This window comes from Phalangium opilio, unplaced genomic scaffold (assembly GCF_054372755.1).
Source record: "Phalangium opilio isolate 3A_F unplaced genomic scaffold, DU_Popi_V2 ptg000054l_1, whole genome shotgun sequence".
In the NCBI taxonomy this organism is placed as follows: domain Eukaryota; kingdom Metazoa; phylum Arthropoda; class Arachnida; order Opiliones; family Phalangiidae; genus Phalangium; species Phalangium opilio.
Genome location: NW_028324173.1, coordinates 925,457 through 944,267, shown reverse-complemented (window position 1 = coordinate 944,267; position 18,811 = coordinate 925,457). Strand labels below are relative to the sequence as shown.

General features: G+C 38.5%; 4 protein-coding genes across 5 annotated transcripts; 3 read left to right on the top strand and 1 right to left on the bottom strand.

Annotated features, from left to right (window-relative positions):
- Window positions 1–586: 586 nt before the first annotated feature.
- On the top strand, window positions 587–10,166 carry LOC149668689 (uncharacterized). Of its 2 annotated transcripts, none has more exons than XM_089840365.1 (8): window positions 587–1,520; window positions 1,703–1,767; window positions 7,456–7,708; window positions 7,800–7,891; window positions 7,968–8,849; window positions 9,490–9,553; window positions 9,615–9,789; window positions 9,954–10,166. In XM_089840365.1, the coding sequence occupies exons 2-8, from the start codon at window positions 1,753–1,755 to the stop codon at window positions 10,048–10,050; spliced, it is 1,578 nt and encodes a 525-aa protein (XP_089696491.1). In that variant the 5' UTR covers window positions 587–1,520; window positions 1,703–1,752; the 3' UTR covers window positions 10,051–10,166. The 2 variants fall into 2 exon arrangements, with proteins under 2 accessions (XP_089696491.1, XP_089696490.1); XM_089840364.1 differs by having other exon boundaries at window positions 590–1,522; window positions 1,704–1,767; window positions 7,800–7,906.
- Window positions 10,167–11,826: 1,660 nt separating this feature from the next.
- On the top strand, window positions 11,827–12,897 carry LOC149668688 (uncharacterized). The gene has a single exon (XM_089840430.1). It carries the CDS (start codon window positions 11,827–11,829, stop codon window positions 12,895–12,897), a length of 1,071 nt encoding a protein of 356 aa, XP_089696556.1.
- Window positions 12,898–14,248: 1,351 nt separating this feature from the next.
- LOC149668687 (uncharacterized protein F54H12.2-like) lies at window positions 14,249–15,553 on the top strand. Its single transcript, XM_089840429.1, has one exon. It carries the CDS (start codon window positions 14,249–14,251, stop codon window positions 15,551–15,553), a length of 1,305 nt encoding a protein of 434 aa, XP_089696555.1.
- Window positions 15,554–15,986: 433 nt separating this feature from the next.
- Window positions 15,987–17,906, bottom strand: LOC149668686 (uncharacterized). The gene is made up of 3 exons (XM_089840498.1): window positions 17,600–17,906; window positions 16,999–17,514; window positions 15,987–16,903 (listed from the first exon to the last, which is right to left on the bottom strand). Exons 1-3 carry the CDS (start codon window positions 17,847–17,849, stop codon window positions 16,164–16,166), a joined length of 1,506 nt encoding a protein of 501 aa, XP_089696624.1. The 5' UTR covers window positions 17,850–17,906; the 3' UTR covers window positions 15,987–16,163.
- Between the last annotated feature and the right edge of the window lie 905 nt (window positions 17,907–18,811).

Sequence of the window (18,811 nt, the reverse complement as noted above, 5' to 3'; positions counted from 1 at the left end):
TATAGTTCATACACGAGATTCACGGCTATAGCTGCAATCAGTCCATTGTAAGTTTTCGCGCCAAATTCTCGGAAAATATATTTTGGAAGTGACTCATGCTACTTGGCGACTTGAGAGCAACTAGGCCTCAGTCCAGGCCAGGCGTTGTTCATATATAATATTGAATTATGCTAATGGTATTTAAATGCATTTCTTCTATTGTTGATTTCGGTAATGGTTGGAAAAGAAAGAATGTTTCTTAATTTGGAAAAGAGAATGGTTGGTATTTGGAAACCACGGATCGGCAACGGATGGGGAATTTGATAAAATATATGGGTGGAATTGGTAAACATAAACACTTTCCCCCTTTTCAAGCCATAGTAAAGTTTCTAACCATTTCTAAGTTATATTAAGAAAGAAGCGCTTGCTTTCACGCGTGAAAAGTATCATCAAATAAAACTTACATGTCATCTTTATATTTTACGAGTTATTATAATCTAACATAATTTCATAAGATAGGCTTCAAATTTGTAGAGTTATCGTCAGTAAATCACACTCCTAATTTAAATGAAATCCAAGCCTAATTTGGTTTAGCTTAACAATTTTTTTGTTCTGAAATATTTGTTGAAAATTTCCCAGTGTAAACTGATGGAAATACATATGGAAGTAAAAATATATAGGGCTGGCATTTCTATAGAGCGCAGAGAAAAACAAAATTGAATGGAAAAGAGAGATTAAAGTTCGAGCAAATAGAAGCTACCCATTATATTTTAAAATCCTACCAGTTCAAGGTCGACCACCCCTAAAATTATAACGAAAAAAAAAACCCCGTACACTCCTTTACCCAGGAAGCTCGATGATGCTTATCTACTGCTTCTATAGAAAATAGCCACAACCAAAGGCTATTTTGACTTTTATGGGCCTAGTGGTTTTATAAGACGACAAGTATATAGTGTTCTTATTGTCATCCCCCTACCAGGTGGGATTAGAGGGAGGGAGGTGGGATTTTAGCACACGTGGCTAGAAAGGGTTTTCCATAGTGCTCCCATGTACGCGCACCAGTCTCTTTCTCTTCTTCATCTTCGAGAAAACTGATAACGGCTGCCATATGGGCTATTTTTCCGCCCAATTGGGCTCCTTGTGATTACCAGTTGCGGAAATAATAAATACTTGGGCGTGAGGTGCATTTTTCCATTCGAAGATTTCGGTTCAAGTACTTGAGAAGCCCAGGGCTTCAATAGAGGAGCGGTGAAAACGGAGGATAGGTCGGGTTAAAAGGCCTTCTCAAACCCTAAGGATTTGAAATTGGGCGAAATTTTGGGCTGATTGATATGTATAGTTGGCGATTTTTGGCCTATTTTTCATACGTGTTTTGGCTGAAAATCACAAGTTCTACCTGGCAGCCTCGACTCTGCGTGTTACGACTTACTTACTTACCACTAGCTTGTCCTGTGCCACCAGAATCCCGAATAGTTCCGGCTCCCGAGCGGCGCGTCGTTAATAGTTTTTCAAACAAGACCGTTTGATAAAACTTGTTAAATGTAAGTAAACCTTTCTTTTAAAATCATAACTAATATTTTAAGCTGAGTTCGCTAATTTTTTACTTTTAATCACTTTAACCAAATAATTTTAAAAATGGAATGTAACGCGTTTAGCTGCGTTATGATTTTTGATTTACACAGTTTTTTATAAGCCTTGATTGAAAGTATTGGTTTTATTTTAGGTTTTTTTACCATCGTGAACTGAAATTTGAAAACATAACCCAGTAAAACCATGAGTTGTACAAGGGTAAGTTTTCTATTTAATCCTATCTTTTACCTATTCTTATGTTCATGCTATGACTAGTACAGAAAAGTCAGCGCTAGCATGTATTAATTGGTTAAGCCTAATTGATTTTTAATTGAAACTGATGCGCTTTAACAATTTGCGTAAGCAAACCGACAACCCCAAATTTAACGAAACCAATGCTGACCTAACGGTTTTGAAGGTCGATATAAAGCTCGGGTTGTTAAAAGGAGTTGGAAACGTATCTTATAAGAGTTTGTAGAAGAGTAGAATCATTAACCACATCGTATGATGAACATCTACGATGTGGGTCTTAGTTTGACCCGGCCTGTTGGTGGTGGTGGCGGCGTCGTGAAAGAGAACTGCCTTTGACAGTATAAAATTTTTCGATCGTCATTGAAGGGAGAGCGAATGGGAGAGAATTGTGGTCAGGTGATATTTTTCGTTCGTGTATTTTAAAAGGAAGGAAATTATGATAGTTAGGTTAAGCCATATACCCTCCCTTAAAAATTCCTCTTACCCGTCGACAATAAGAGTTTCACGCTCCCCTATTTTAACATTCAAAGAAATCGAGGGAAATTTTGAAAGCAAAACCAAGTATTTACTGACGTTATTTTTAGAATGGTCTTAAGGCACCGGGATATTACAATTATTGGGTGTTTTACCGAATTCTTTCTCTTTCAAACTCTTCTGACCATAAGTTCATGTAAGAAATTTATAAGAAGCGATAAGTGTGCATCGGCATAAGTCTATGTTGTAAGCTCATCGAGGGGATAATCACTAAAACTATCTGTTCTTCGATTCGCGGGAATATTACAATTACGGCATAAGTAAATTTATAGGGGTAATAAATCTATCACCGTTTAGGGCAGGGAATCGAGGGGCTATTCACTCTGATTTTATGCACGGTAAATTATTTAAGCATTGTAAAAGATAGCGCTATCCACTCATTAGGGTAGGGTATAGAGGGGTTATCCACTCATTAGGGTAAGGTATATAGGGGTTATCCACTCATTAGGGTAGGGTATAGAGGGGTTATCCACTCATTAGGGTAGGGTATAGAGGGGTTATCCACTCATTAGGGTAGGGTATAGAGGGGTTATCCACTCATTAGGGTAAGGTATATAGGGGTTATCCACTCATTAGGGTAGGGTATAGAGGGGTTATCCACTCATTAGGGTAGGGTATAGAGTGGTTATCCACTCATTAGGGTAGTGTATAGAGGGGTTATCCACTCATTAGGGTAGTGTATAGAGGGGTTATCCACTCATTAGGGTAGGGTATAGAGGGGTTATCCACTCATTAGGGTAGGGTATAGAGGGGTTATCCACTCATTAGGGTAGGGTATAGAGGGGTTATCCACTCATTAGGGTAGGGTATAGAGGGGTTAACCACTCATTAGGGTAGGGTATAGAGGGGTTATCCACTCAGGGTAGGGTATAGAGGGGTTATCCACTCATTAGGGTAGGGTATAGAGGGGTTATCCACTCATTAGGGTAGGGTATATAGGGGTTATCCACTCATTAGGGTAAGGTATATAGGGGTTATCCACTCATTAGGGTAAGGTATATAGGGGTTATTCACTCATTAGGGTAGGGTATAGAGGGGTTAGCCACTCATTAGGGTAGGGTATAGAGGGGTTATCCACTCATTAGGGTAGGGTATAGAGGGGCTAATCACTCATTAGGGTAGGGTATAGAGGGGCTATTCACTCGTACGATGTGGCTACTATTGCGAGCCCTTGGGTCGCCTTGTTTTTAAACTCGTACGGAAATGAAGAATGCCTCATTGTTTGATAGTCCCTCCCATATGAGTATTTGTGGTCCCTGACTTCCACCAGTTTTACGACTTCAGAACCAGTTTTCGTGTGCATATATACATGAAGATACAAGTTACATACAAGGCTATAGCAACCCCGGTTTTCTATACTGTGTTGCAATTCTTTCTCATATAACCGTGGCTAATCATATAGCTGTTAAACTGCCAGCTTCAAGAGAGGAAAGGTTTAGCACTTCAAACTATTAGCTATAAATCGCGACAACTTTGGGAGAAAATAGGTAGGCTAAAGACATATTTTTACCATTTTCTACGAACGAAAAAGAAAATATGTATGCTAAACTAGAAATGCCATCTTATAGTGTCGTAGTTAATGTATCCTGCGAATATTGAATTCAATAGGCATTTTTGAAGTTTATGTGGCACCATACACACATTTATAATGTATGGGAGCCACTGTATATCCTTAGATCATTGTTGGGTGCTGTACAACCTTACACATTGGAAACCACACGTAGTATTGCAAAATGATTTTTAACCAGGTTGAATAGCGTGTATTTTACTCTATTGGCTTATAAATCAGCGAGAAAGAAAAGATACCGATAACACTTGTTTGAATTGCAGGTTACCGATGCAATATTTAATTGCCCTGTCTCGGGATGTTTATCAACAGATAATTTTAAAATTTACCTTAATCACCTATCGTTTCATAAATACATTCCGAACATAAAATTTACATGTGGCATTCCAAAGTGTAACAAAATATACTCAAATTACACGTCTTTTAAAACCCATGCTCGGCGCATTCATAAAGATCAGTTGAACAGTCAGAACACTGCATGCGCTTCTAAGAGCTCAGTTACAGAAATACATCCATATAAATGCAACGTACAAGACTGTCGCGGTACTTTTAAAAACTTAGCTCAACTAATCGCTCATCTAAAAAATCACATTAAAAACTCGACACCAGTGCGCTGTCCGTATTGTAAGATCTCTGACGTCAAATATACTAAAATAACATCTCTCGCAAGCCATTTCACAAGAAAACACAAGGGGGAGCATACTAATCGCCAAATTCAGAGCACACGTGCAGTAGCCAACCAAGGTGATGAATATCAGGAATGTGAAAAAAATTACCAAAATTCAGATTTAGAGTCGGTGCAAGACTCAATTCCTATTGAGAGAGAGACAGCAAAAACTGTTGAGTGGACTCAGGAAAATAAAAAAAACATGGAAGATTTATACAGAAGAAATTTAGGGTTGTTTTACTTGAAGCTACAAGCTGAAAAATATGTTCCAAGTTCAACCATCCAAATAATTGCTGAGGAAATGGCAAATTTACAGTCGCATGAAGAATCTCTTGCCAGAGATAATTTAATTGTGGATATGAGAACAGCTGGTTTAAAGGAAACAGTTATTAGAGAAATTTTAGGAAAACGTTCGGCGCCTAACATTGCTGAGAAAATAAAAGAAGAGTTAAAATCTATTCATAGGCGACATGAATATTACAAAAGGGAATTTGCTTATATTGCCCCAGTTGCTGTTTTTCTTGGATATAAAAATTTGAAAAAGACATTTTTACATTATGTACCCATTAAAGATTCTTTGATGGTGCTTCTCGGAAATAACGAAGTGCAAAAACTCCTAACGTATCCCAAGCCTACCTACAAAGATGATGGAAATCAAGTTCTCAGTGACATTTCTGACGGGAAATTATTTTGCCAAAAATATCTAGCTAATGAAGACAAATCGATCCAACTGCTAATTTTCCTAGATGCTTTTGAAACGGTGAATCCTTTGGGATCAGCTAAGTCGAAGCATAAAATTTTAGGCGTGTATTTTACACTTTTAAATATACCACCGGAGTACCGTTCTACGATAAACCATATTCAACTGGTAGCGCTGTGCAAAATGAAATACATCAAAGATCATGGGATTGATGCTTGCTTAAGAATGCTTATAAATGAACTAAAGAGGCTTGAGATCGAGGGGATCTATTTAAAAAATGGAATATTCCTAAAAGTACGGTTGCTCTGCTTACTGGGAGACAATCTTGGTCAACACGAAGTAGGTGGATTTCAAATGAATTTTTCGAAGGGATTTATTTGCCGATACTGTGTTGCAAAATCTGAGGAATTGTGCATCAACGACGCGTTTGAACGTAGAACCATCAAAAATTACGATGAAGCCGTAGCTGAACTTCGGAACAATCCGAATTTAAAGTCGTTTAATGGGATCAAAACAAATTCGCCTTTTAACGAGTTACCAACATTTCACATTTGTGCTCCAGCTATGGCACCCTGCCTTGCTCATGACCTGTTTGAGGGGGTGGTCGCGTACGACATCTATCAGTTCTTAACTTATTTTATTGAAGAAAGGAAGTGGTTCACATGGAACAATTATAACTGGCTTGTGTCGCAGTTTTCATTTCAAGGAAATGACTCCGGTAACAAGCCATGTCAAGTAAATCCCGGGAACCGAAAAGTTACTGGCGATGCTTCCCAAATCTGGTGTCTTCTGAGATTTTTCTCTGTTATCCTTGAAAACAAAATTCAAGACTTTTGTGATCCAGTATGGGAATTGTATATTCAACTAAAGCGCATTGTGGAAATGGTTACCAGTCCAAAGATTTCAAAGAATGGCGTAGCGGCATTAATGTTTATGTTAGCCGAGTACAAAAGACAACTATTAAAGTCTTTTACTAGCTATACCCTAAAGCCCAAACACCACTACCTAATTAACCATTACCCTGAATTAATTTTGCAATTTGGACCCCTTATAAGACTATGGACCTTAAGATTCGAAAGTAAACACAGTGTTTATAAGAAAATGGCTTTGAACACGAAGAATTTTCTAAATATTACAAAGACATTAGCAGAAAAACATCAGTACCAACAAGCGTACTATTTGTCTGGCTCGCCATTTCCTATTGAAATTGAATATTCGAAGTCTTTTCCCTTTGAAGAAGAGAACTTCAACGAATATGTGAGAACACAAGCTAACGAGCTGGGATTTAAAACGGAGAATACTGTATGTACTGAAAAAGTTAATATTAAAGGAACCACCTACGAGCAAGGAAAATTTTTAGTTTATGAAACGTCTGACGATCATATGCTTTTGGGCAAGATAATAACCAACTTTGTTAAAAATGGAACTGAACCATACCATTTGATATCTCTGCATAAAACCAACTATTTGTCATGTCTACATGCTTACGAGCTTTACGATATATGCACAAACAAAATTGCCAGCAATAAAAGCTTGGTCGACTACTACCCTCTCTCCGGTTACTATATTTCGGGGAAGTTACTCGCGACCCTCAAACATGATGTCTTCTACCGATGATAACACGCTATACTTTCTGAACTATTGTCGATTTTAAAAAGTACCTAAATGTTTAATGCAATTTTGTGTAACTTCTTAAAATTTATGATAACTAAAAGTCCAATAGTAATAATTGGAATTTCATTAAAAATTAATGGATTCAACTAAAGACCCTATCAAGTAAAAACTATCGGGAAAATTAAATGAAACAGAAAGATAATTGCATAACAAACCATTTCTAAAACCTAAAACAACTACCGGAAGTAATAAACCGAACTTTGAATTGATTACGAAAATTTAACAGCTTATTTGCTGCAAATTAATATTTCAATTAGTAAAGGTTTCCCGAGGGTGTACTAAAACCTACTAAAACTCGATATTAGCTGATAAGAAAAATTTGAAATGTAATAAATTGTCAACATATTTCTTAACTATAGATGTTTATTTTGATTGGTTCGTTCTTTAAATTCAATGAGATTATCAAGCATTTTTTCTTCTACCCTAAACAAACTTCCCAAAACCTTTTTTAATTCCAGTAAAAGTGATATTTTTCTGAAATTTTAATACGTAAAAATGTTTCACTTCCTATAGACTAATGAATCAAACTGTTCTTCAAATGTTGGGGGAAATGACGTCACTGACGCATTGATGAAAACTATTTCCGATTATTGCGAATCATTTTCCTCGGAAATAGTTTCCAACATAATTTTGGAATTAAAAGAAATTGGCGTTGACGCTGTAAATGACTTGGAGTTCGTAATCGAAGATGACTTGAAGAAAATAGAAACACTGAAGCCAGTACATATCAGGAAACTTCTGCAACTGGTGGATTCAATTAAAAAAAGTGCGTTCTAAAATTGTTGGGTTGGGTTTTACATGATTGCAATGCAATTTATGAGTCATTCATATATATTGTAATGATTAATTTGATTTAGAGAAAAAATTGGATTTGAATCTTTCGGGTTCTTCGGGATCCGACCAATATATAGATCAGCAAAATACGAGCTCCTCTGCTGGTATTGGAAATGTATCTATTTCACAGGTAGTCGAAATTTTAACTAAAGATATTGAAAACATGATACCTGATATTTATTCCTTTACAGAATGACCACTGTATTGCGACAGAGGGTAATAAATGGCTCGATATGTATACCATTTTGGATGACGTTTTCCCAAAAAATGTACAAAATACCTTGGCGAAAGGGAAAAAGCTTAATGAATCAACGAAACACGTTATCATAAGGAGTCTATTCACAGATATACTTAAGAAGTGTGAGCGTCCAAGCAGGAGCGATATGCGCCATGTAGCGAAACTTTTTGTTGCAAAATACCCAAACGCGATTGATGATAAAATTGATGGGAAGCGTTGTGGAAATGGCTATGAAACCTTTCTAACGCAAATATTTTATAAATTGGACAACATGTCCAGACGATCAGAAAATTTAATGCCAGCTGTCAAGAGGAGAAGCAGCGACAAAATCTCCTGGCCAAAAAGACCTCGCGAAACCGATCCGTCAAATCCTAATTTTGAGCCGGAAATTAATGACGTACAAACTAAAAGTTGCGAGGTGTTATTAGAAGAGATGAAGACTGAATATTTGAACATTAATCCGGACTACAATCTCGTCAAAGAAAAAATGAAAATAAGCTTTTCGCTGCAAAGATCACATATCAACAAAAACATGACTGTTGGGGAACTAAAAGTGAATTGGCCCTTTCTGTTTGAAACCGTTGGGCTGATCATTCACTTGAATGCGCTCTTAGTGGTCAATATTAACGATCGGTTCATTGCATTTTTTCAAGAAAAATGCAATCAGATTTTAAATTACTTTGCCAAAAGCACAAAAAACAAGGTAAATACCATCATCACTGAGCTGAAAGACCATAACTTGGAAGACAAAAATCAAGTTAGAGTAGCAGCAATTGTTCATCTTTTAATGGATTATTTTAAAGAAGATCCAAAGAATATATTTCCTGTTTTTGAGGTAAATAATAGTAAAATAATGGTCGCTTATTTAAAAAAATGAAAGTTTTGATTTTGCATCCAACTAAGAAATAAAAAATAATTAGCGAATGTTGCTTACAATTAGTTTTATCAGCGAGTCTAAAGAAAGGTCGAGGGGCAGGTCACTCCCATTGTTAAAATTTCACTCTTGTTCAGTTAAATCAGATTTAATCATGATTCAATCGTGATAATGAATTAAACTCATTAAACATCGATTAAATTGATTAAAGGTGGAATACATAAACGTCGGACGAAACGCAATTTAGTACAGGCAAAGGCAGGGCGTTGTGTGCACAACGCCATACCTTTGCCTGTACGAAATTGCGTTGCGTCCGACGTTTATGAATTCCACCTTTAAATCACGACCTAATAAGTCAATCGGATTTAATCCTCCTTATCATGATTAACTAGATACAATGAAGAATAATTACATTTATTAAACAGTGATTAATTCTTGATAAAGCTAACATTTATTAAACAGTGATTAATTCTTGATAAAGCTAACATTTATTAAACAGTGATTAATTCTTGATAAAGCAATCCTTAGGTTCGAAAGGAAAACGTAAAATTCAGATTTAATGGGACGAAAAATATAAAAACCAATTTTCCAATTTTTTCAGGCCGGAACTCTCAACAGCGATATAGAGAAGAAGTTACCCTCTAACCCATGTTTCATAAGCATAGGTATTTAATTCAAAATTGTATTATCTATATATTGTTTTTATTAATGTCATCTCTTTCACAGGAGGAACTTTGGGAAAAGCAAATCACTATATGCTATCTGTGGACCGTATTATTGTGAATGATCACATCGCCCCTGAAGATTTATGCACAGGACTTGCATGTTTCTTTGGCTTGTACTATGTGTTAAACATACAATACCCAAGCTCTTCAGCGATTACTTTGGAGTTTTTTCAAAGGTATGATTTATCGTAGCGAGGCTTTTTGGCTTATATGCTCTTGACCATAGAGAAACTAATTTGTTTACTATAATCTGCACTCAGTCATTTGGTTAAGCTCTATTGTCAAGATTCTAATTTCAGAAAACTGAGCAAAACAGTACTTATATTCTGTTTCTTTATAGATGCATTGCAAAAATAAACCCAGAAAATCCAAAGGACAAAGTCAACGTTAAAATAATATTTTTGATTAATAAAATGTCCGAATACGACTGGATGTAAACAAATGCTTTCAGTACGATATTTCAACTTGAAGTGACATTATAAAAGTTCCACAATGTTTTGGTTTTAAAGTAGTTTGGAAGTTTTTCTTTATTAAATCTTTTATGATACAGTAATTCAGATCTTTCTTGGTACAAACCACCCAACGACCCTTACCGATTTATTTCCCTACAAAATTATCAGTATTTATTACACGATGAAATCGTTTAGACGACGAAAGTGCTGTATTTAGAAATAAATATTCATGCAATATTTCAGAATTTTTGTCTTTAGAAAACTTGTTCTGCAATATTTATTAAAGAAACATTTAGTAGATTATACAGAAGATTAGGTTTAGAGGCTCACTTGAATTTGTAGTAATTACGGAATGCAATATTTCATGGTTACCGATTCATCTGTTATTCCTACTTAAATATATTATAAATATTACATAATTCAATACTATTGGGGATGCAGTTTGTCTGTTGTTAGCACAGAGTATTTCTGTAAGTATGACAGAGTTCAATAATTTATTTTTACCGATCCTCCTGTTTTCTCTACTGATATATTATGTAATTATTATTTAAGAGAATGTTTTTGAGGCTGCAGTTTGACTGTTATTTACACATATTATTTCTGTAATTATGACAGAATTCAATAATTTATGGTTACCGAACCGCATGTTTTACTTACTGAAATTCTTTGTAAAAAGTACGTAAATCAATATTTGCGGGTCTACAGTTTGCATGTTTTGTTCACAGAATACTTCTGCTCTTATTACAGAATTCCATACTTTACTGTTACCGAAATGCCTGTTATAATTACCAAAAGATTTGTAAATATAACATAATTGAACGTTTTCTGGGATGCAGTATGTCTGTTAATTCCACAGAATATTTCTGTTATTATGACAGAAATCAATATTTTACGGTTACCGATCCGCCTGTTTTCTCTACTGAAGTATTATGTAAATATTACATATTTAAATGCCTTTGGTGGCTGCAGTTTGCCTGTTATTCCAACAGAGACTTTCTGTTATTTCTACTGGAGTAAATATCTTCCAGTTTACCGCTTGTCTGTTGAAAACACGGTTTCTCCTCAAAATGTTAATCTCAGACTTACCTGTAAATAACACTGAATATTTATGGACTCTTAAGTTGCCAGACATTTTCTGTAATTTTCACAGGCTATTTTTCTCTCAGTGTATACTGCGACTGATTGTTTAAACCTGTACAAGTGGATGGAACTCGCATCCGATATAAAATGGACGGACGCCGGTGAATTAATTTATGAGAAGCGTAGAATAATCGGTTCTAATATAGTAGACTTATTAGCGTATACCGCTGTGAAATTGAGGAAAAAGACCCCCGTCTGTGGTTCTGACCAGTTTTACGAACTTTTTTATAACTCTAATGTTCCCAGAACTTTAATTAAACTTAGAAAAAGTGATTTGGGCCCTCCCGAAAAGCGTGAAAAGAAGGAATTTGATGAATTTAAGTTAGCTTCCGAGTCAATGGATGGTGAGGGTTTCAGAGATTGGATTTGTTTGTAATATTTTTGTCATACTGAATAAAATATGTTTCATTTATGATTTTTGTTTCATTTGATTAAAGTATTAAGCCATGGAAGGTTGTGATAGCCAGGTGGCTGCTTTCAGCCTGTTAACTAGTTTACCCGAGTCATTTTTTAAATATCCTAAAGTCTTAAGCGTTATATTAATAATTTTTATTATAATAATTATAGAAGTTAGTGATTTTCTCTTCTGGCATTATCAAAATTCCCTGAATTGCACTTTTAATGGATAGCTTAAAAGATATTTATTCTAATGTGTCCGACCCGGGTTCCTATGGTAGTGTGCAGGGTTTATATAGAGCGGCTAAAGAGCGGGGATTAAATGTTTCGTTGAATAAGGTTGAAAATTTCCTGAAAACTCAAGATACGTATACTCTACACAAGAGTGCTAGGAAAAATGTCTCAAGAAATAGAACAATTGTGTATGGAGTCGACGAACAGTGGCAGATTGATTTGGCGGATTTGAAAAGCGTAGCTCGTCATAATAAGGGTTTCCGGTACCTTCTCTGTTGCATAGACGTTTTCAGTAAGTACGCTTTTGTGGTAGCGACCAAGGACAAGAAAGGGCCAACCATTCTTTCTGCATTTAAGACGGTTCTAGAGTCTGGTCGGTCACCTAAGAGGGTGCAAAGCGATCATGGAAATGAGTTTATTTGCAAGGACATTCAACGTGAATTAAAAAGAAGAGGGATAGAGTCCTTCGCCCCTGATTCCGAGCAAAAAGCTACGGTAGTCGAGAGGTTCAATAGGACTCTAAAGAGTCGTATGTATCGTTACTTAACGGAAAATAACACCTTAAAGTACATTGACGTGCTAAAAGATTTGGTGTGGGCCTATAACAACAATTATCATCGGTCCATAAAATGCAAACCGATTGAAGTCACCACGGAAACCTCGAAACGCGTCTGGGAAAGCCTCTATGGGGGAGTAAACTTTTCACCCCCTTTAAAGTATCCCTTTGATGTTGGCGATGTGGTTCGCATAAGCAAGCATAAGAATATCTTTGAGAAAGGATATTTACCTACATGGACGGAAGAACTCTTTAAAATAGCGGAGAGATTACCTCGAAGTCCGCCGGTATATAAGATCCATGACTTGAATTCCGACCCCATTACTGGAATTTTTTACAAGGAACAACTACAGAAAATTGGGAAAGACCTAAGTACCAGCGTGTTTAAAATAGAAAAGATCCTGCGGAAACGTCGCAGACCAGACGGGACACTAGAGAGATTAGTTCGTTGGAAAGGTTATCCACCGTCCTTCGATAGTTGGGTTCAGGAAATAGATATAGCATGAGTTTTTACGTTACTCTACCTTCCGATTCGTCGATGGGATATTTCCCCGATAATACGAGAAGTAAATTTAGGACTTATCTGCCCGAACCAGTAAAATTACAAGGACAGTATGAGGTCGGCCTAGCGGAAATTTCATATCCACACACTTGGAATAACATGAACGTTACGTGCACGTCCACGCTCACCGGTATTGGGAAGGATCTGTCCTATTCTAGAATGGTGGAATTACCCGCAGGGTATTATGGAAATATAGAGGATCTCCTAGAGCAACTTAATTACGACGAGGATGGCGTTTCGGATATGACTATTCTTAAAAACCACGTCGGCGATGATGACGATATCATAGAGTCCGAAAGCCCTTCGAATGCCAAGTATAGTTTCAGTTGCATTCGACGTATACGCCGTGTGGAAATTTCCGTGGCAGATAATTACATGTTAACTATACCGGGACAACTCGCCGTTATGCTGGGAGTTTCGAAAACCTCGACCTTTGTTTACTCTAGAACAGCTGCGTACCCCGTGGACTTGGACGCGGGTCTCCATTCTCTCTTTGTTTATTCGGACATAGTCGAAAGTAGACCGGTTGGAGATGTGCACGTACCTTTGCTCAGAATCGTGAGCATACAGGGTAATGATGGTGAGACGGTAGATAAAGACTTTCCCAGACCGCACTACCTTCCCGTTGCTAGTAACACTTTCCAGTCGATTGAGGTTAACATTATGAGCGAGCTCGGTATTCCCGTGCATTTCGAGCGAGGAAGACTTCACGTGACCTTACACTTTAGGCCTCGTAGAATGTGGACGCCATTATAAATAAGAAAGTGATGGTGATTCACGTATCATTTGCATTTAGAGCGTTAAAGGAAACGCGTCACGAGTAGGAAAATGTCCCAATCGGATTACGATCACCATTTTCTGAACCAGATTGGACATGGATCAAGAGTTGATTTCTATAAGCACTTTCACTCACAGTTAGGTGGTTCTTTGGCTGTGTACAGGGGTGTTCCGTCGCAACACGTCGGTTACGGTTTAGGGAATTTTATAGCCTCTGCTTTTCGTCGAGCCATGCCACTAATTAAAAAGGGGGCTATATTCCTTGGGAAAAAGCTTTTAAATACGGGTGCAAAGGTCGCGAGCGACGTGGCTAGCGGTATTCCTATAAGATCATCCGTAAAGACCCACGGTAAAGTCGCTGCGAAAGACGTAGCCCTCAGCGCGGCGGAAGAAATTCGAAAAATGACGGGAAGTGGTAATAAAAGGAAGCGCAAAACTAAACCCCTAGTCAGTTCAGTCGTGAGAAGGAAGCGGAAAGCACCATCTTTTAAACGGCCTGATATTTTTTCTAAAATATAATGGCGCACATTCACCCCGATTCGCATGGATCCGTCAGTTCGGAAGTTGAACTTTTCAACGTACCTCTAACCAATACCAGTATTTTGAGTGGAGAATGGGTCGAATACAGCCCAATCTCTAACATTAACGAAAATTCCACCATCACGTTCTCCGTGGCCGGCAGTACCGACGCTTACTTGGACATGTCTAAGACATTGACGCATTTTCAAGTTAGGATCGTTAATCCCGCCGATGGAACTACATTACCGGCGGCAGCGGAAAATGTGGGACCCGTCAATCTGTTTCACCATAGTCTATTCAGCGAAGTACACCTTTCGATGCAGGAGAGATCCGTGACACCGTCACCGCAAAACTACCCTTACAAGGCCATGTTTCAAACGGCTGTAACATTTGGAGGACCGGCCAAAACTAGTTTTCTTACTAGTTCTTGGTTTTACAAAGACACGGCCGGTAAATTTGACGTCTTTGCCGAGAACGAGGGTTTTAAGTCGAGGGCGGCTTTCGCTAAAAGTGGTACGATCGATATGATCGGAACTGTACACTTGGATTTGTGTCAACAATCACGTTACATTCCAAATATGACGGATCTTAAATTCAAGTTTGTTAAAAGTCCAAACGAATTTTGCATACACGCGGAAGGCGCGGTTAAATGGAAAGTGGTTTACGAGATGGCATCTCTCTATGTACGTAAAGTAAAATTGCCCTCGGAAGTGCTTATAGCCCACGCCAAATGCCTCGAAGTGGCAACTATGAAATACCCCATTATTCGCACAGAGTGTAACTCCTTTTCTATTAACAGCGGTACAAAAATATGTGTTAGAGATAATTTATTCATGGGTCAACTACCTAAAAGGGTACTTTTCGCTCTGGTAGACCAGAATGCTTATTTAGGTGAATACAAAAAGTCCCCCTTTAATTTTAAACATTTTGATTTAAATCATATTGCCTTGTATCTGGACGGGGCTAGCGTCCCTCATAAACCCCTCACTCCGAACTTTGCTGGCGGTCAATATATTAGGTCTTATACCAATCTCTTTACCCAAACCTCTCAATGGTTATTGGACGAGGGGAACTATATTTCGCGGGATGAATACCCTAATGGAAATTGTATATTTGCTTTTGATTTGAGTCCCGACCTCAGCAGTTCGTCCTCCCAATTTCAATTGATAAGAAACGGTAACTTGCGTCTGGAATTAAAATTCGCTAAAGACTTGCCCCAGACCGTCACGGTTTTGTATTACTCTGAGTTTCAGAATTTGGTAGAAATTGATAAGAATAGGACTGTTATTTACGATTACAACTAAATTAACTAGACAATTAACTAGAATTATGCGAAGTGATAAATTCACCAAGGGGTTATTTCGCGGAGTTTTCGCCGCAGATACTTTACCGAAAACCGTAAAGACTTTTCCCTCTCTGTATATTGTAAACACTGGATTATCAAATACCGACGGAGAACATTGGACTATTATCTATTTTTCTCGAAACCGGAACACAGAGTTCTTTGACAGTTTCGGAAACCCTCCTGACATGTTTAAGTTTAACAATTTCGTTGAAAGAAATAGCGTGACTGTAACTTTTAATTCGAAACAACTTCAAGACAATAAAAGTAGGACTTGCGGAGGTTTTTGTGTATATTTCGCTCTATATAGGTGTAGGGGTATTAAAATAAGAGATATATGCTCTAGATTTGGAAAAGATAAGTGTTTAAATGATAAGATGATATCGGAATTTATGTATAAAAAGTTTTCAATAAAATTTTATTTTTAAAATTTGTACTTTCATTTTTCATATAAAAAAAAATAAATAAATAAATAATATTTTAAATCGCGCGCGCCGCGTGTTGATTCGCGCCGTACTGGAACCGCGCCGGAAGTACTGGAACCGCGCCGCGTGGAGGGCCACCACCCCCGGTTAAATTTTGTAGTGTCCGTGTGCGTATGTGGATATTCCGTCAATGATAAAACGCTTGTCATCACAGGGATTGAGGCATAACTTCGTCTGTCTCACGGTGTGTAGTTCGTGCTTGTTGCTGGTTATACGTTTCATCTCCGCCATGGTGAGTTGACGGTTGAGAAGGCATTCCTTGTACTGTATGAAGCGTAGTTTCTTTTTAACGACTCGGCGACATATCCCCTTGGCCGTCTTCTTCTCTCCTTTGGCGGACATGATGGAATACATTTTAGGTCGAAGCCCGCAAAAGTCCGAGATGGGTACGCCGTCTAATTCGTCCTTGAATTTCCCCAGCTTTTTCTTATTTTCTTCACTGAAGAGGCGGTGGTTTTTGGGGTATCCGGAGAAATCATACATTTCGCTCTTCTCGGCAAAGTCCTGGTATAGGTCGGGAGTCTCGATATGGTACGTCAAGGAGTCCATGTCGGTGAACAATAACTTGGCCCGGTCTCCGTACTGCTTTCTGATGACGTCATAATGGAACTCGTACATTAGCAACTTGGATAGGTCCAGTACGGTGAATCCGGTGTAGATTGGTCGATTGAGGGTTAACGTCTTCTGCACTCGATGAATTCCCACTAAATCGTTCTTGAATAGCGTGAAACGTTCGAATGCCGGGGAACTAGCCATCTTTATGGCACGCTCGGGAGTGTTCACCAGGGTGAAATCGATCCTGCTCCTGAGGTTCTCCATGGTTTTACCTGTAGAGAGAGAGAGAGAAAAAAAAAGAATAGCACATTTAATTTCTAAAGTCATTCTAGGTTAGGTAAGGTTAGGTTAGGTTAATAGTACATACCATATACGCTGTTATTCATTAATTTAAAAAAGGACTTTTCAAATTCGTTAGTCGCTGCCTTCCTCTTGTCCGTGTTAAAGTCTATGAAAGGTTTCAACCACGCTCCTTGTTTGAAGGTTAGAATTCGATGTATTTTACTGATCAGAAGTCCTTTCGCCAGGTAGTACTTCAAGTTTCGGTAGTGGAGCACGTATTTCTCCTTGGCGTATAGGGATGGCACCAGCTTGGGACAGCTGTCCTTTTCTTTCAATCCGAGTTCCCGTAATTGGTCCTTTGAATACGGGGAGAGTTCAGCGGTAGTAATGACCCGTCTTTCGGGTGCGAGAGGATAGCAGTTGTGGGCGTCGTGTAAATGTTGAGGATACTCCAAGTCCACCTCGAGGATGTATCCCACATTGTCGTCATCGGGATGGTTTAGGATTATCTCCTGGGTGAAGTCGTGGCAGGGTTGAATCCATTTGAAATCACCCATCGGGAGGAAATCGCACATTACTGTGCCATAGAGATTGTTGCAGTCTGGAGTGAGAGAATAGAAACATAAGTTAGTTTATAAGCGAGGCATAAATATTTATACGACAGAAAATATTAAAAATATTCTTACCAAGGTATGTAATGTAGCTGCTGGGTTTCTGAGTGTCGTGCGTTTCCGGTAGGTCCTTATTATTAGCCTGCGCTAATCGATGACTAATCATGGAGACTCCCCCTCTAATTCCCTTTTCTATAAAAAGGTGCATGTTGGGGTCGGTTAAAAGGTCTAATTTCACCTTTGTCATAGACAGTGCGCTTTCCCACGCGAACCCGGGACCCGTAAAAGCATGCGCGCAATCTAATTTGTAATACTCCAGGCACATTGTCCTGAAGTTTTGGAAGATATCCGCTAGCAGGAGAACGTCGGACTGTACATAGAGATCGTGATAACCGCCTAATAGAAGAAATTATACGTAAAAACCTAACCTAACCTAACCTAACCTAACAAAGATGAGCAAAAATGAAACTTACCAAGATTTTCGATTTTAAATTTATCCCAAACGTTTTGGGCGTGTTGGTAGTCTTCGGCGGTGATGTGTTCGTCAGTCAAACTGTTGTAAAATTCGTCTTGAGCGGGAAGGTTTCTTTCGGCGAATTTCGCGACGTTGTCCATATAGTTGTACGGGTAAACCTGCTTCCGTAACAGAAGCTGAACTTCCTCGGGGGTGTAAAGCTCCTTCATGCACGTGAACTTGTCAATTCCACCGTTGGCCAGGTTTTTGGCGAGTTCTTCCAATGATGCTGGCATAAACCGTACCGTGTCCAAAAACCTCAAATTTCCCAAACTGAAGGAGATGTACGTTTCCGAGTTTGACGGGATACACTGGATGACCTGGTTCTTCACTAATCCGATTTTTTCCATTATTAGATGTGCGTCGTACCGGGATAAATTATGCAGAAAAACGGGGATGAATTTGGGCGTTTTCAGCTTTAAGTTACAGGTGTTATGGGCGGCTCCTCGATACGCTCCGCTTGAGTGGTCGTGGTCACGAACTTTACAGTTGTTCACCGTAAAAGCGTCGCCACAAACGTAGCAAGATGTGGCAGCATTGAAGTTGGCAACGTCCGCTCGTGATAGATTCATTGGCTCAATATCCTTCAGCTTTTCCGTTAAAACATCCTGTTCAGCCAGGAGATTTTCAAGGAATTTCGAGGCAGCATCTTCCCCGCGGTACGTGACTGGCTTGGACGGTTTCCCATCAGGTCCCACGACTACGTAGCTAAAGCCGCAAGCGATGTGGCTTGTTAACCGTGTCGTTGAGGAGAGTGTAGAATCGGGCATGCA

What these genes read in the sequence shown, in the direction of transcription:
- LOC149668688 (XM_089840430.1), top strand. Translation starts at nt 11,827, where the DNA reads ATGGATAGCTTAAAAGATATTTATTCTAATGTGTCCGACCCGGGTTCC.
- LOC149668689 (XM_089840364.1), top strand. An exon ending in GGTGGATTCAATTAAAAAAA is followed by an intron (nt 7,709 to 7,799) that starts GTGCGTTCTAAA and finishes AATTTGATTTAG; the next exon opens with AGAAAAAATTGGATTTGAAT. An exon ending in GAAATGTATCTATTTCACAG is followed by an intron (nt 7,907 to 7,967) that starts GTAGTCGAAATT and finishes ATTCCTTTACAG; the next exon opens with AATGACCACTGTATTGCGAC.
- LOC149668687 (XM_089840429.1), top strand. Translation starts at nt 14,249, where the DNA reads ATGGCGCACATTCACCCCGATTCGCATGGATCCGTCAGTTCGGAAGTT.
- LOC149668686 (XM_089840498.1), bottom strand. Translation starts at nt 17,849, where the DNA reads ATGTGCCTGGAGTATTACAAATTAGATTGCGCGCATGCTTTTACGGGT. An exon ending in CAGCTACATTACATACCTTG is followed by an intron (nt 17,515 to 17,599) that starts GTAAGAATATTT and finishes CTCTCACTCCAG; the next exon opens with ACTGCAACAATCTCTATGGC. An exon ending in AATGAATAACAGCGTATATG is followed by an intron (nt 16,904 to 16,998) that starts GTATGTACTATT and finishes CTCTCTCTACAG; the next exon opens with GTAAAACCATGGAGAACCTC.